Below are 16,513 nucleotides of genomic sequence, written 5' to 3'. Positions count from 1 at the left end.
GTTCTGTGCTGACAGCTCAGAGCCTGGAGCCTACTTCAGATTCTGTGTGTCCCCCTCTCTCTGTCCCTCCCCTGCTTGTGCTCTCTCCTTCTCAAAACTAAATAAATAAACATTAAAAAAAGAACGAGTTTAAAGTCATATATTTTTTCTTTGAAATTGACATATAGTCATTAAATAACATTAATTTCAACAACACTACACAGCAGTACAGGAGCATTGACTTTCTAAGAATTCGGAAGTGTTTCACTCTGATGATCCATGGAAGGACCTGACAATACTGTAGGCAGGTTGGAGGGAGAACAATGACATCCTGCCATGAACTTGACTGAGTTCACAGGAAAGAAAACATGCCACCAGATTTTATACTTTACATTTGCAAACATTTATATCAGACAAAGTCAAAACATCAATAACTTAAATATAATTAAATAATATTTAAGAAATGTGCTTTAAATTATTATACAAAGTGCTATTGTTGGGATTGTAAAAAAATAATATCACTCTGCCCTGGGGAGGGTTGGGGGAAAATAAATAAGATTTTCTTCAGGCTCTGTCTCTCCAGTCCGGGTATAAAGGTTCAAGGTTTCTGGGTTTGGGACTTTTGGTCCAGGCGCTTCATGAAATCCTGGACCCACTTCTGCTTGGGGTCAGCACAGATCTCTCTGGATGTTTTGGTCTTGAAGCTGCGGAGGGAAGAGAGGGCAGTTAGATGGAGCACCTTGAGGATTTTGTCCAGGAATGTGGCCTGTTGGACCCTAAACCTGAGCAGCTTTTTCTCTCTGGGTGAGGGGGCTGGATGGGGACAGGTGGGGGAGGAAAAGTCCTTAAAAGGAAACTGTGCTCTTGTCCCAGGGGAAGCCCTCAGGCTCCTGGCTGAAAGAACTTGGATGATCTGGCCAAGCTCCCAGAAGGTTAGCTGGACAGAGTATGGATTCCCTCCCGTGAGCTCAGTTTCTCTATGGGGTAAAAGGCATCCCGATATCTTTCCCTTGTAAGTAACTCAGAACTTTTGGTGGAGGGTTCCAGGGCATGATCTACTCACATCACAGCTTCCTGGGGACACTGGATGTTGGTGATCCTTGTGTAGCTCTCTAGCTTCTGCATAGGGATCTTCCCTTTGACCACACTGAAGCAGCAGGTAATTGGGATGGAAACTGAACCTGAAAAACATTTTGCAAAGAATGATACAGTTATAATGCATCATAAGCATGCATTTGCAAAGGCAGGTAGAGAAGCTAGGAAAAGACAAAACAAACATGCAAGTTCCAATGAACACTGGGCACTCCCAAGTCCAGTGCCTTAGTTCACATTCCACAGATGAAATGGTGCTCAGGAGTCAGTTTCCTCTTTGGGAGTCTGGGGACCCTCATTGTTGACTTGGAATGGAGAAATCTCAAGTGACAAGACTAATCCAGTAGTGCCATTAGGAGGATCCACTGATCCAAAACCACTGACACCAAAAAGATAAGTTCTAAGAACTTGCTTCCCAGCTTTCTGTCCCCAAGGGCTCTAAAGCCAACCTGTGTCACATGCTGAGAGGCCCCTGGGTCCTTATTATTCTTACATGGCTGGCTGTAATTCAAAATTTGAAACCCCAAGCACTAATTTTTTTCCTCTGCACTACTGCCTGAAATGTTCTTCACATCCACAATGAGAAATGGTCCTTCCTTCTGTGTCACATCCCCAAACAATGTAAGGGTCATTGAGGTAGTGGCTGCATTTAGTGTCTCTTCTCCAGCTGGTGTCAGGAAGGACCATGGGGACTGGCCTCAGTGGCCTGGGCATCTGGTTCTGGTTCTGGCTAATTGTGCCAGGACAGCTCTTTTTATCTCTGCTGTTGGTTTCACTTTCTCCATCTCTGTAATGTAGGCTATGCAGCAAGCATGCTGGGATGGTAGTACCTACAACAGTTAAAATGATAAGCCTTAGGAAGAGAGGGCCTTACCTGGCTGAGCAAGCACCTGGATGCTGAAGGTGGCCACTGTGAGCAGCAGGCACAGAAGCACTGCGGAGACCTTCATGGCAGAGGGAAGCACAGAAGCTTGGGTGTGAGAGATGGAAGTTCCTGGGTTGGTTTCAGCCTCGCTGTTCCTCTGGACACCCTGCCTGTCTTTTATAGAGAGCAGAGTGTGTGGGCGGGGGCATGAAGTAAGACTTTGAATATGCTTAGTAGGCACCAGATCCTGGGGGTGATTTCCAAACGCTGGAAGAAGGAAGCTGAACAGTTTCTATCATTCACTTAGACTATGTGGAGTAGAGGTGAAAGGGTATGTCATTGTACCAAGAGAAATACAGGAAGTGACCTCAATGGAATGTTAAGGAAATGGAAATGGAAATGTTTGAAATGGAAAATGTTCTGTTGGAAAGGAAGAATGGAAGCTGAAGTCATAGTGAAGTGAAGACAATCAAAGATCTGGCCCTCTCTGGGGCCCAGGAGGCCTGAGACTGGGCTTTAAGTCTTTGGCTGTACTTTCCATCAGACTCAGGCCCCTGGCATCCTAAACTAGTCAAGCTCCTGTAGAACCCCACACAGGTAGCCTGATAGAACCCTGGCAGAATGGTGGAATCTGGGAAAATCTTCAAGTTTTAATGCCATGGAATCTTATGTTATGGGGCATGAGAATTGGACAGCACATACTGATCTTGTAGGGTGGTGTTTCCAAATATTTTATTTAGACGCTAAAGTTTCTTTCCAGTGAAATCATAAGGAGAAACTCAATATTTCATGCAGGTAGAATGGGTCTGTTTGAGAAAGACCTTCATTTCCCTTTGTTTACATACAGTGGGGTAGGGGTGGAGAGGGAAGGGAAGGAGCTAGGTTTGCAAACCACTGACCTCTTCTACTCGCCTCCCCTCATGTATCTGCCATTACGGTATCATGTGGAAATCCCACTGCCCTGAGACTCTCCTGTGCTCCTCCTCTCAAATCTCTGGCTACCACTGATCTTTATAATATCTCTATATGTTTATTTTTACAGAATGTCATACAGTTGGAACCATACAGTATGTGGTCTTTTCAGATTGGCTGCTTTCACTTAGAAATAGGCATTTAAGCTTCCCTTGTGTCTTTTCATGGCTCATTTCTTTTTATTGCTGAATAGTATTCTATCATATGTGTGTATCAGTTTATTTAACCATTCCTCTATTGAGGGACATCTTGGTTGCTTCCAGTTTGGGGCAATTATGAATAAAGCTGCTGTAAACATTCTTGTGCAGGCCTTTATGTGGACATAAATTTTCAAGTCATTTGGGTAAATATCTAGGAGTGTGATTGCTAGATGATATGGTAAGACTATGTCTAGCCTTGTAAGAAGCTGACAAAGGGTCTTCCAAAGTGGCTGTACAATGCATTGTTCATTCTCACTAGCAAAGAATGAGAATTCCTGTTTTCTGCATCTTCGCCAGCATTTGCTATTGTCAATATTTTGGATTTTAGCTACTCTCCTGGGTGGAAAGTTGTTTCTTATTGTCTTAATCTGCAATTCCCTAATGACATATGATGTTGAATATATTTCATATGCCAATTTTCTATTTGCATATTTTCTTTGGTGGGTGTCTCTGATGAGGCCTGTCACTATTTTTAAATTGGGTTGTTTGTTTTCTCATTATTGAGTTTTAAGTGTTCTTTGTATATTTTGGACACAAGCCCTTTAACAGATGTGTTTTTCACAAAGGTTTTCTCACAGTCTATGGTTTGTCTTCTCCTAATGGTGTCTTTCATGCAGGAGAAGTTTTTCATTGTAATGAAGTCCAACTTATTAATTTATTAATTTCATGGATCAGGCTTTTCGTGTTGTGTCTACAGAGTCATCACCAAACCCAAAGTCATCTCAATTTTTACTATGTTATCTTCTAGAATTTCATAGATTTGAATTTTACATTGAGGACTATGATCCATTTTGAGTTACTTTTTGTGAAAGGTATAAGATCTGTATCTATATTCTTCTTATTTTATTTTATTTTATTTTGCATGTGGATGACAAGAACCATTTGTTGAAAAGATTTCCTTTTCTATTGAATTATCTTTGCTGCTTCTTTTTTTTTGAAAAAATTTTTTTTCAACGTTTATTTATTTTTGGGACAGAGAAAGACAGAGCATGAACGGGGGAGGGGCAGAGAGAGAGGGAGACACAGAATCGGAAACAGGCTCCAGGCTCTGAGCCATCAGCCCATAGCCTGATGCGGGGCTCGAACTCACGGACCGCGAGATCGTGACCTGGCTGAAGTCGGAGGCTTAACCGACTGCGCCACCCAGGCGCCCCTATCTTTGCTTCTTCAGTATTGATTCTTCTTATCCATGAACATAGGATCTCTATTTACTTAGTTCTTTAATCTTTCATTAAAATTACTGTAGTTTTCCACATATTGATATTATACATATTTTCTTAGATTCATTCCAATGTACTTTATATTTTAGTCCTAATATATATAGTATTGTGCTATTAATTTCAAGTTGAAATTGTTTGTTGTTGGTATGTGGAAAAATAATTGAGTTTTATGTATTAACTTGGTAGCTTGATACCTTGTTATAATTGCTTTTTTGTGCAGGAGGGGTGTGTGTGTGTGTGTGTGTGTGTGTGTGTGTGTGTGTGTGTGTTTCTTTTCCTACATGGACAATTATGTCTTTTACAAACAAAGACCTTTTTTTTTTTTAGTTTCTTCTCAATTTGTATACCTGTTTATTTTCTTGTCTTATTGCATTAGCTAGGTAGGACTTCCAGTATTTTGAATAAGAGTGGTTAGAGGGAACATCCTTGCCTTGTTCCCAGTCTTAGGGGAAAAGCATTTTTTCATGATTAAGAACATCATTTCATTGTTTCTACATCAGTAAATATGATGTTGGCTGTAGGCCTGTTGTAGATGGTCTTTATTAAGTTGAGGACACATCTCTCTATTCCTAGTTTGCTGAAAGTTTTTTCATGAATGGGTGTTGGATTTTGTCAAATGCTTTCTATTGGTATCATCATATTGATATCTTTGTGTACTTGGAATAAACCCCACTTGATTGTGTTGTGTAATTCTTTTCATACATTGTTGAATTCTATTTGTTAATATTTTGTGGAGGATTTTGTATCTATGTTCATAAGATGGCCTATAGTTTTCTTTTGGTTCTTCTAGGATGGCAGGATTTTGATCACTTTGGGGACAGTCCCCCTGCCAGATATACCATGTATCACTGATCTCTATGGGGCTGTGTAGGCTAACAGGTCAAATTTGCTTATATTTTTAATTTGGAAATAAAATCATTGTCTTACAAAATACCCTGAAGACCTCATTTTTAATTTCTCCTCTGTGCAGTCTTTGTATGGAAAATGCATCTATAAACAAATGACAGAAATAATGGTGGAAATCATAGTTCTTGGAAAAAAAAAGGAATAATCAAATGAATAGAAATAAATTGCATGTCCTGAGTCTAATCCTGATTTAGCCAATAACTAGCTAATGACTTGCCCAATGTGACCATGAAGTAATCTTGACTCTGAGGTTCATTGTCCTCATCTATAAAGTATGGATTTTTGAAAAGTTCAGGAATGGTAAATAGTTTTCAATCATGTATTAACCTGATGGATTTATGGTAGGTGACCAGAAAGGTTTGTTGGGAAAACAAATAAACAATAAGCCTTCATTTGAGTATTGAATGTAAAGTCATGATTGATTATTGATGTCTGCCATGGGTACAACAATGGGAATTGGTACTTCCCATGTAACATAGTTTCTTTTCTAGGGTTAAATCATATTTAAGCTCTTCTGTAACTTAATTTATGTATGATTATCTGCAAATGACCCAATCAGAAACCAGAGAGGCTGGGATGCCAGGAACTTGCAGACAAGTGTTTTCAGCTGTCAGCCCTAGGAAAGACAGTACAGCATGGTAGTTAAAAGTCTGGATTTCGATACTAGGATTACTAGTTAATATCTATGTCAGAGAAGGCACAAGTAATCTAATTTCTTTGTAGTTCAAATTCTTTACCTATTCTTTGTTTTTCTTATATGGAAATGAAGTTTATTGAGAATATTAAACTACCTAACACTGAAAATTTACTTTGCAGAGTGAGTGGTGTGTGGTAATACGTGCAATAAGGTAGCCATTAGCAATAGTCAAATAAAATGAGTGTTCTGTCTAGAACAAGCTAGAAAGGAACTCAAAATGTAGTTCTTGGTCTCTTGTACCAGTTCCCCCCAAAACCATTTCCAAACAAAGATATGTGATAAAGACAGGCCTCCCGAAATGCCTACACTTTAGATGAAGAAAGAAAAAGAGTCTCCTGGAAACAGAGAAGTGACGTCCTGCCATGAATCAGAAGAATGGAATGTTGTGGGGTCTCAGAAGAGAAGGGGGTCAGATCCCAGTGTTGATATGCCAAAGAGCAGCAGGCTCCTAATTCTACAGGGAGTTCAGAGTTCTTAGTTGGCAAGTCACTCTGATTATGCAATTTCCCTTTCTTGCTTTGTTTTTAAACTGAAATCAAGAAATCCAAACATAAAAAAGTTAAAACGAAACTTTAGCCCATGAAAGTTCGTGTCTGTCCAGCAGCCTGGCTGTGTCTTTCAAGGAAGTGGTCATTCTGCCTCTTCCCTTTCCCTTCTCCACAGTGCTTTCCCAGCAAACAAATTCTTGAAGCAGTTTTGACAACCCACCTACAGGTCAGTGGCTGCAAAGGGGAGCTTGAGGTCAGAAACCTGTGAGTAGCAGGCAGGAAATGAGTATCCTGGTATGGAAATAGATCTGAATTTGTAGGTGGTTCTCAAGGGATGCGATGGGAATGAGAGAGCACGCGGGAATCAGAATTGCTGTGTTCATTTTCCAGTTCAGTCTCCAGTGTCCTCAGTGGTCACACAATTATAGATTGCATTGGAAGAGACATTTGCATTTAATTTCACTAATCTTTTCACTTCACAAATGAGGGAAAGAATTATGGAAGTGAAATGATTTGTCATGGATTGTACAGCGACTACATGACAAACCAAGACTGGTCAGTGGTCATGTCTGAATGAAAACCATTTTGAAATTCAAAGTTAGAAGACGAAGACCAGGTAGAAGACTGCAGTGAGGTGCTCCAAAACCCCAGGGACCATCTAATGTCCTAGTCCCCAGATCCACCTATAATATCAGGATTCTCTGAGCAATTATTAGTAAGATATGCCTTAACCACTTCAGTATAATGATTGAGAATCTTTGGAGATGATGTCTTGGATTCTGTTTTTGAAGTGCGCTGAGTGATTTTTAATCAAATCCATTAACCTAGTTCAAATGTCTCATTTACGGGTGTATAAACTGAGGCACAGGGTAGGAAAATGATGTGCCCAGAGTCACTTGGAAAATTTAGTTAAGAACTGATACCAGAATTCAGAGATGCAGGCACCATGCTTAGTTATGCACTGGGCCTCTTTGGTCCCTGGTACAGGTAGGGTCTCAGTCTAGTGGAGGACCCCAGATTTCCAATGTTTTGTGTCTGTAAGTCTGTTTTGCAGGGAGAAACGATTATGGGCCCAGCTGGAATGTACATGATTTCAAGGAGGATTACTTGATGGGTCTTTTTTTTTTTTTTTTTTTTCAACGTTTATTTATTTTTGGGACAGAGAGAGACAGAGCATGAACGGGGGAGGGGCAGAGAGAGAGGGAGACACAGAATCGGAAACAGGCTCCAGGCTCCAAGCCATCAGCCCAGAGCCCGACGCGGGGCTCGAACTCCCGGACCGCGAGATCGTGACCTGGCTGAAGTCGGACGCTTAACCGACTGCGCCACCCAGGCGCCCCTTGATGGGTCTTAATAAGAACAGCATGAACAGATTCTATTTGGGCTCGAGGATATGTAGCTTATGCCACCAAGCCCTTAACCATCATTCCCACACAATGCTTAAGATTTTCTTGGCACAGGGGATCTCTGAGACTCAACAAACTAACTAGTAATGTCTATTCCTGTCCTTTATAACTCCATGCAATCGATGGGATTTTAGGATAAACTCCTGAATGGTGTTTGGGGCTATGGGCTGGATGTGAGAAAGAGAGGTAAGCAGGGTCACTGGACTCAATGTGAGGGCAAGACTGTGCTATTATGGCAACTAGAACATTGTCTTAATAATAGTGAGCTGTTCAGTTGTTCCTGGGTCTTTTCTGGGAGCCACTGGGATGTGGATTAAAGTCTCTGAGCCTGCTCTGCCGGTTATGTGGGGGGCATTTGCTGTGATCCCCGCTTCCTGGCTGGGTTGGTAGTGTGGATTCTAGGTGCTGCCTCACCCTACTCTGTCCCTGCCGGAACAGTGTGGTATAGCACAGCACAGCACAACATCACATGGGTGCCTCTTACCCAGCTTCCGGGGGTTCCTTCACTAATAAGTGAGTGGAGGGCTTGGTATTGCTCTAGTCTTTCCTCACTCGGGCTGTCGGAGTCTTTATCACCAGGAATACCCTGGTCACTGTGGCAGGTCAGAGACATGGGGATTCTTGTAATAGCTCTAAAGGCCTCTGCCTTAAGTGACACATGTCACTTCTGCTTATATTTTATTGATCAAAGTGGGTCATACAGCTTGCCTGTCTTCGAGATGGCATGGAAAGCTAATCCTACCATGTGACAGAAGAATAAGAACTGAAAATTTCAGGGGATGTCTCTAGTCACTACCACCTGCTCCGTGGTATCTACCTCAGTTCATTAACTGTCAAACTTTGTAAAAAAGTGACTGTTCTATGTGACATTCTTTGATTAAACGATTTCTTTTACTTCACATTCAAAATAGTCCACTCTTTTTAATTTTTTAAATTTTAACTTGGAACAGATTGGTGAATGTAAATAGTTTCATCATCTACAGTGCACCTCTTGGCATTCTAAATCAAACATGATGTATTATTTTTGTTCTCCTTCCGTAAGTGACTTTTATCTAAATGTCAGGGAACCGTACCAATGACTGCCACACAAGGTTATCCACATCAACTCAGTAAAGTGGGAAATTATGATAAAGCCCTTAACGGATACAGGTGTTAATTGGCCCTTAGAGCAATATTTTTATTTCATTATTTATGAAGATCACAATTAAACTCATGAAGGCTAAGAACCTCTCCATTAGTAACTATGAAGCACTGTGAAGGAGCCTTGGTGCTATTAAATGTTCCACCTCACATACAAAACAGTTGCTGTTTTGTTTTATCAGTGTTTTTTTTTTTTAAGTGGGACCGTGTAGTCTACCTAATTTGATATTATATTATACCCCATAACATTCTGGACCAAACGTGTTTTATGATCTTTATGTCAAAAATAACAACTAGTTTTTATTCTAGCTTAAAAAAAAAAGGAATGCATAACGTTAAGTCAATTGTAGAAACTTCAGGTCAGTATGATACACACTAATGTATTCCACCATATGAATGAACTGGAAACGTAAAACCTCCCTCTCAAGGCATCTGCCAACACGGGTGATTGGCAGCGGGCGGATGTGATGTCAGCACCGTCCCGGAAGTGCACCCGCACACACCCACCTGTAGCAGCAATGCTGGCCACCTTCCAGACTGCGGATCGCCGATAAGAAATTGTTCTTGCAATTTGCAGCTGCCACGTGTTCAAGTTTGGCTTCATGGTTTTTAATTCAATTGTTTTCCCTATTCTGATCTCCAAGGTGGTTCTCATTATACAGAATCGGAGGGTTCTGTTGCAACTCTTGTTTGCTAACCAGGGGCTGCTGCCATCCACGGGAATACCGTGCTTCCTCCAGAAGCTGCCCTTGAAATTCAGGTCTCTCATTTGTGGATGGCAGCACACTTCTTCACTCGTCTGCAACATTGCCAGGACTTGTAACATCTAAGAACGACTTCTGGCATGTTTCCCAGGTCCAGACTCTGGCATTTTCCCCACCTCAGAACAAAACACTGAAGGACTTTTAGTGATTTTTAATGATTGCACTCTCTTTGTAGGAAACATAAAAAATATACAGAAGTGCCTAAAAATGAGGACGAAACGTACCTGCATTTAGGGTGACCATCTTGTCCTGGTTTGCCCTAGAATTTCTCGTTTTTAGCACTACAAGTCCAGTATCCCTGGAAACCCCTCAATGTCCTCTCAGTCATGACAGCTGGTCACCCTATTTGAATTTTAAATACTGAGATTGAACTTGAGCTGATATTTTTATTTTATTCCTCTTTTCTCTCTTAATTTCACTGCATGTACATATACATATGTAAACATATATGTATATATGTGTTTTTGTATATCTACACATACATATACCAATATATCCATATGCACATATATAGACATAATGCACACATGATGATATTCACAGCTTAATTCACTTAACATTGGTCATATACTCTTTCAAATCATTTGATATCCCTTAGTTGCTTGAATTTTAAAGGCTTCATATTGGTCCTCTATATAAAGCTCATTATAGTTGGGTATTATATTGTTTATGTTTTCATTTAAAAAATAATTTTAATTATTATTATGATGAAAAAGCCAGTTTAAAAACCCTGCCTATGTCTTTATTTATTTCTGTAGGTTTGGAATTGATATATCACAAAGTATAAAATGCTGAGGCTTTGAATATCACCATAGCACTTTCTAGAAAGTTTTACTCTGGACAATATTTACTATTTGTAGTAAGCAGAATAACGGACACCACCACCGCTCTAATTAGCCTCACCTAGTCTTTGGAACCTGGGAATATGTCACCTTACCTGGCAAAGTGGTCTTTGCAGATGTGAGTCAGGGTATGGACCTGGGAGGAGAGTATCCTGCCTTCTCCAGCTGGGCCCAATCTACTCACATGAGTCTTTAGAAGTGTGGGACTCTTTCCTGATGCTTCAGTGACAGGAGATGGAAGAAGAAGAGATTCAAAGTGAGAGGGACTTGGTCCACATTACTGGATTTGAAGATGGAGGAAGGGGGCTCTGGGCCAAGGATTATAGCAACTTCTAGAAGCTGGGAATGGCCCTTACCTGACAGCCATCAAGAAAATGACGATCTCAGTCCAATGACCCAAAGGAACTGAATTCTGCCAACAAGCCAAATGATCAGGAAAATTGATCCTCCTCTAAAGCTTCTAGGAATTAACACAGCTCTGCCAATGTCTTGATTTTAGTGTGATGAGACCCAAGGCCTACCTCCAACCTCCAGCGCTGTAATTTTTATGTTGTTTAAGCCACTAATTTTGTGCTAATTTATTATGACAGTGGTAGGAAACTAATACATTATTCTTTAAGAATGTACTATGCTTTGTTAATAAAATATTACCATGTATATAGGCAAAACTAACTTATAGTGATAGGATTCAGCCTAGAGGCTCCCTTTTATAGATATGAACTGGCAGGAGCATATGAGGGCAAAAGGGAGGCTCTGGGGTTGGAAAAGTTCTACAAATGTTGATCTGGGTGGTGGATGTGTGGAATGCATACATGTATAAAAATGACTTATCTGTATTGCACTTTATGGTAGGAGAGTATTACCTCGATAAGAAAGAAGTAAAGAGAAACCATTCCAGTACCTGCTTGTTCAAACTTTTATTACTGGTGGATATGTTGACGTGCATGTTCAATGGATTACGTTTTTATTTTGTGAATTATCTGATAGCCTCCCTGGTTTGGGAGTTCAGTTATTTTTTCTTATTTATTTACAAGAGACATTAAGACTTCTACCTTTTGTTTATTCTCTGTGTTGAAAACACAGTATCCTGTCAATGATACAGAAGTTCTAGCACTGGAAACATATCCCTGACTCAGGATTTCCTCTTTAAAGAAGACAGAACTTAAGGCCTCTAGGATGGCAGCTTTTTTTAAAGTGTTTGGGACTGTCCCTGCCCGTTGCGTCACATAGCACTGATCCACACAAAAACCACACAAGGCCACCGTTCCATTGAAAAAGTCCCGGTTATATTTATTCTCCAGCGATGTGGCTTGATACTAAGGGCACATCTGGAAGCAAGAAATAGAAACAGCAGCTAAAGTCCCTTATGAGGACAACGAGTGGGTTTGTAGAAAGCAAGAGATGAATGTCAAACAGGCAGAATCCTGGCCTGCTTGTTAAGTAGCTATGTGACCTAACTAGATTCCATCAGGTCCACCCTGCCTCATATATAGAATGTGGGAATGCCCAAGATCAGGGATGGCAAGGGGCCTCAGTGCCAGTTTCAACCCAAGAGGGTGGTTGGAAAGACAGTGAGGCCTTATCTCGTGCTATGGGAAATAGTGATCCGATTCTTTACTGAAGTCCTCCACTGGCACAGGTTGAGAGATGACCCCAGCTTTGTGACATGTGGCCCACTTCTAGGCCAGGAGATACTTGTGACCCCTGCTTTTTTTTTTTTTCATTTTATTCTTCATGATTATCTTCTTGAAATGAGTCCAGTCTGAGAACTGAATTGGCTGGAAAGAGTTCTTTGACCAAAGTCTAGGAATTGGCTGGAAAGAGTTCTTTGCTGCTTTGCTCTAGGGCCAGCGGGATGGTGGTCACGATAATGCACTCTGGAGCCAGACTGCCAGGTCTTGGATGCATATTTCAACCTGTGTATCTGTTTCCTTTTCAGTGAAACGAGTGTGAGTTAAACAAGTTGACACAGGAAAAGGGAGTTGTTAGCATATGATAGGTATTTAGTAAGTTACCTGTTATGCATATTCAGAACAAGTGGGTGCAGTGATTAGAGGAGGGGCCCCAGGTGTGGGCTACTGGACAGAAGCATTCCCTTAGCAGTTTTCATGGTTCCCGATGAGGTCACGTGACAGAGGGGGACCACAGCGGGAGCTTTGCTGTCCATGAGGAAGTAGTGCGTCTCCTGGTTACAGAGAAGAATGAGGGTCCCGGGTCCTCACATGAACCAGAGGCACAGAATGCTCTGGGTGCAGAAGCAATGGGAGACAGATTCCCAGGTAGGACAGACACCAAGAGGCACCACGGCCAAGTTCTGCAGGGAGATCAAAGACTGCAGTCAGTAAATCCCCCTGATTTCACAATCTCCCTCCTTTGCTTTTGGTTTCAGTCTGGATTTGGGAAATCAGTGTGAGAAGCTAAAACGAAACTTAGGATTGGCCAAGTTCTGTGGCTGCTCCATTCCCAGGAAGGTGGCCGCCCTGCCCTCCCCTTCTGTCTCCTCCTAGTTTGCAGTTAGCTGAAGCATGTACGACCACGTGCTTGGACTCCACTAGCTGCCGGACAGCGAGACTGCGGTCTAGACAATAAGTCAGTGGTGGATGGAGATAGATGAGCTTGGGAGAGAAATAGGTCTCCTGCAGTGGAAGCTCTTCTGAAACGACTCCCAAGTAACATTAAGTTCAGATGGAAGACTATCCTGGAATCACAAGTCCTGGCCACCTTTTACAGCTTCACCTCAGATTTATTCAGAGGTTGCAATGTCATAGAGACAATGGAGAGAGATGTCGAAAGAAAGAGGTGAAGTGCTTCCCAGCAGGTCACAACGCTAGTCCAATGGTGATCCAGGAGGGGCAATGACCAGCAGCACGTGGTCATTGACCAAGCAGGTCATTACAAAGACTGCCTTGCAAATTCAACACAGGGCAGGTGGGACCAAAAGCCGAGAGCACAGAGGAACTTCAGAGAGCATCCAGTGCCTGGTCCCAGACCAGCCTGTGCCTCAGGTCCCCAGGGAAACTAATTAAAAACCTGAAAGGGTCATTTCTCCATAAGCCAGTGTTCTGAACCAGAGTGTCACAATAAAGCCTGGGAATCTGTGTTTTTAGAAGCAGTCCTGGCATTTCTGATTCACTGCCAGTTTGGAAGCCATCAATCTAGAGTGAAAGCACTCAGCACTGGTAGCTGAGTCTCATGCAAGGAAGATGGTTTGCGCAAACAGTCCTGGTAATGTAGCGCAGAGGCATAGCCTAAAGAAAAAGCCGGGGATGCAACGATCAATTATGTGTCATGCATCTGTGTTTGGTCCCTGCTACCCGGTAGGAACTCTGCGTTTCAGAGGTCCCAACATCTCCAATGCGTTGAGTTTGCAGGTTCATGGACACAGTGGGAGGGCAATGGACCGAGGACCATTTCCGAATGAAGAGCCCTGGCTTTACAAGAAAGAGGGGTTGAAATGAATTCTATTGGTGGTTGTGCACACGGAGGCCACCCATACTCTACCTTCTGCCCAAGCTCAGAGTCATTTCTGAGTATCAGGATGCATGGTGACATGTTAGTCATCTGTGTGTGCCTACCCTTGATTGGAACTTCAAGGGTCCCGCTTGATTGGATTTCAGAGATGAGATCTTGGTGGCAGATGGCACACAGAACGACCGGATCTGGCATGAGGATGGAAGAAGTGGCCTGTTTGCTAAGTGCTCCCAGGACTTTGGGTGTTTTGGGGGGCTTTGATAAAAACTCAGGGTCTAGGCAGGCAACGATGGAGCAACGGAATGGGTTTGTAGTAACGCAGGCCCTACATGTAAATTTGAAACACTTTTCCATCCACCTCTTCCCCAGCTAATGCACATGATAATATTTTGCCAAGAGACATGGTTTTTAGAGCTGAGGGAACCTGGGAGGTCATCTGCCGGATTCCCTCACTTCCTACCTGGGACACAGGATCATTCCCATTTAATGAAGAGGAAAACTGAGCCCCTGAAAGAGAACTTGATACACCTAAATGCATGAGGGAGTCCCCAGGATGGGACTTTTTCAGTGCCCCTGGCTCCTGAGTGTGCCGCTGTCCACAGCAACCATCTCTCCCCGAGACTGGCAGGCATGAGTCCTGCTCGTTGGTCTTTACCTTGGTGAGGAGGCTGGTTTCCATACAAGCGGGTTCCATTTTGGAAAGAAGAGCTGGCAAAGTTCACGTACTACAGTGGAATTTTAGGGGGCACCAAAAAACGCAGACCCTGTCCCTTTAAATATATGTACGTAAACCTCTATAATTAGGGTTTAGGGGGATAGTGATGGAAGAAAAATTGGGTCTCAGGTGGGCATGCTCCAAAAGACCACCTTGTGGTATTGGGGAGCTAGTTCTAGGATCTGAGTCCCTGGCCCTCCCTCTCTCTCTTCACACTAAATATCTTCGGTAAAATCCCAGTGTTTTCCATCCCTCCTGAAACTGCCTTCCTGTTACTTCTTGCCTGAATCATTGCAGAGACCTACTCTTGGGCCCTCCCTTCCACATCCCATCCTGCCCACAGCCACCCGCTTTCTTTTCCTCAAAACACACTTCTGATGGTGGCATTTCCTCTCCCTGCTGGTCAGTGTCTCCCTATCACCTTCAGAATTGCACCCAAGCTGTGCATATTGACTTTCAAGAGCCTCTAAAACATGACTCCAAGCTTGCATCCTAAACTTTCTAGACCTTTCTCCTGCTCCTGCACAAAAATTGCCGCCAAATTCTGCTTCTCACCTCCTCTTCTCGTTGTCCAACCTGAGTCAATGCTGCAGAGCATTTGCCTCTCACCTCATCCCCTCCTTAAGACAGGTCTTGTGGTGCCTCTTTTTCAGTGAAAAGTGTCACTTGATGATTAAATCGGTGTCCCCTAGCCTTTCTCTGAGGTCTCAGTTCACAGAAGATCAGCATTTCTCTGGGGCTGAGATAGATGGGTGGGAGGAACTAGAGGTGAGGAGAGCACTCTTAAGACCATTGCAGTCGTCCGAGTGGGAGTCTCTCACTGGTAGAGGGAGAAGTGGTGGGCAGCCGAGGGAAGGGATGGGTGTGAGCTGGCACTGGGCGTTGGAACCCTGGTGCTGGAACAGCCCTGCCCGTCTTGGACCTGTGTGGAGACCAGCCAGGTCAAAGGGCCACTCATCAGGGCATGGCCCCAACGTCCTAAACCTGGGGGGGTGTCTGGGTTTGTCTCAGCCTCCCTGTTCTCTGTTCTGCCAGTTTTTATAGAGTTGATATCACTTATTTTGTAAGAGGTAGAGAGTTAGGGGGAAGGGAGGGAAGCCTTTCCCTTGGCAGGGTCATGGTCATAGAATGGTGAAATGAGATCTGGAATCTGCAGAGTAGGCGCTGGGCCCCAGGATGGCTTCCAGGACATCAGAAAGGGTAGCAATGGGCCGGGGCATGGCACATTTTCCACGCAGTTCCGGGGGTGAGATAGGAACGGGAGGTGGAGTCACGCCCAATCTAAGAATAAGAGATGTTTCGTATTGGCTTATCTTCAGGGCTCCATTTACTCTTGATGGAAACTCCTCTGCTGCAGCAAAAGGAAGAAGAAGGGAAAGTGGTAGCAAGGGAAGGGAGCGGCTCTTGTTTCCACCTTCTGGCAGCATCCCCGTGAGGGGCTCAGCACCGTGGCAGGATCCCAATCAAAGACCTGAAACACCTCTCTGTTCCTGAAGCCTGCTGACTTTGTTAGAACTCTGGACAATATTAAACTCAAACTTGGGCTGGATGAAGGACTCCAGGAATCCTACAGTTTTACGAGGCTGTTGGATCTCAGCATCAGAGAATGTCAAAGCTGGGTGGCAGATACAGATGTCGGAGTGCTGTGTTTTTCCAAGCTCGGGTTGGCTGGCAAAGCCTTTCCCCAAGAGAGACCACAGGGGGGAATCCCAATCTATCAGTCAGGGCAAGCGGAGCCATCTACATGACACAGAAG

The 16,513-nt window shown here is 43.1% G+C and overlaps 1 protein-coding gene across 2 annotated transcripts; it reads right to left on the bottom strand.

Annotated features, from left to right (window-relative positions):
- Positions 1 to 453: 453 nt before the first annotated feature.
- On the bottom strand, positions 454 to 2,021 carry LOC124513315 (C-C motif chemokine 8-like). 2 transcript variants are annotated; one of them, XM_047081176.1, is made up of 3 exons: positions 1,946 to 2,021; positions 1,043 to 1,160; positions 454 to 683 (listed from the first exon to the last, which is right to left on the bottom strand). In XM_047081176.1, the coding sequence occupies exons 1-3, from the start codon at positions 2,019 to 2,021 to the stop codon at positions 578 to 580; spliced, it is 300 nt and encodes a 99-aa protein (XP_046937132.1). In that variant the 3' UTR covers positions 454 to 577. The 2 variants fall into 2 exon arrangements, with proteins under 2 accessions (XP_046937132.1, XP_046937133.1); XM_047081177.1 differs by having other exon boundaries at positions 1,043 to 1,154.
- Between the last annotated feature and the right edge of the window lie 14,492 nt (positions 2,022 to 16,513).

The sequence above is a fragment of the Lynx rufus genome, unplaced genomic scaffold (genome assembly GCF_022079265.1).
Source record: "Lynx rufus isolate CCGP_SWC_20201006 ecotype Redwood Valley unplaced genomic scaffold, mLynRuf1.p SCAF_18, whole genome shotgun sequence".
Lineage (NCBI taxonomy): Eukaryota > Metazoa > Chordata > Mammalia > Carnivora > Felidae > Lynx > Lynx rufus.
The sequence above is the reverse complement of the archived record's forward strand: the minus strand, read 5'-3'. Positions and strand labels throughout refer to the sequence as shown.

What these genes read in the sequence shown, in the direction of transcription:
- LOC124513315 (XM_047081176.1), bottom strand. Translation starts at nt 2,021, where the DNA reads ATGAAGGTCTCCGCAGTGCTTCTGTGCCTGCTGCTCACAGTGGCCACC. An exon ending in CCAGGTGCTTGCTCAGCCAG is followed by an intron (nt 1,161 to 1,945) that starts GTAAGGCCCTCT and finishes AATGTTTTTCAG; the next exon opens with GTTCAGTTTCCATCCCAATT. An exon ending in TGTCCCCAGGAAGCTGTGAT is followed by an intron (nt 684 to 1,042) that starts GTGAGTAGATCA and finishes TTCCCTCCGCAG; the next exon opens with CTTCAAGACCAAAACATCCA.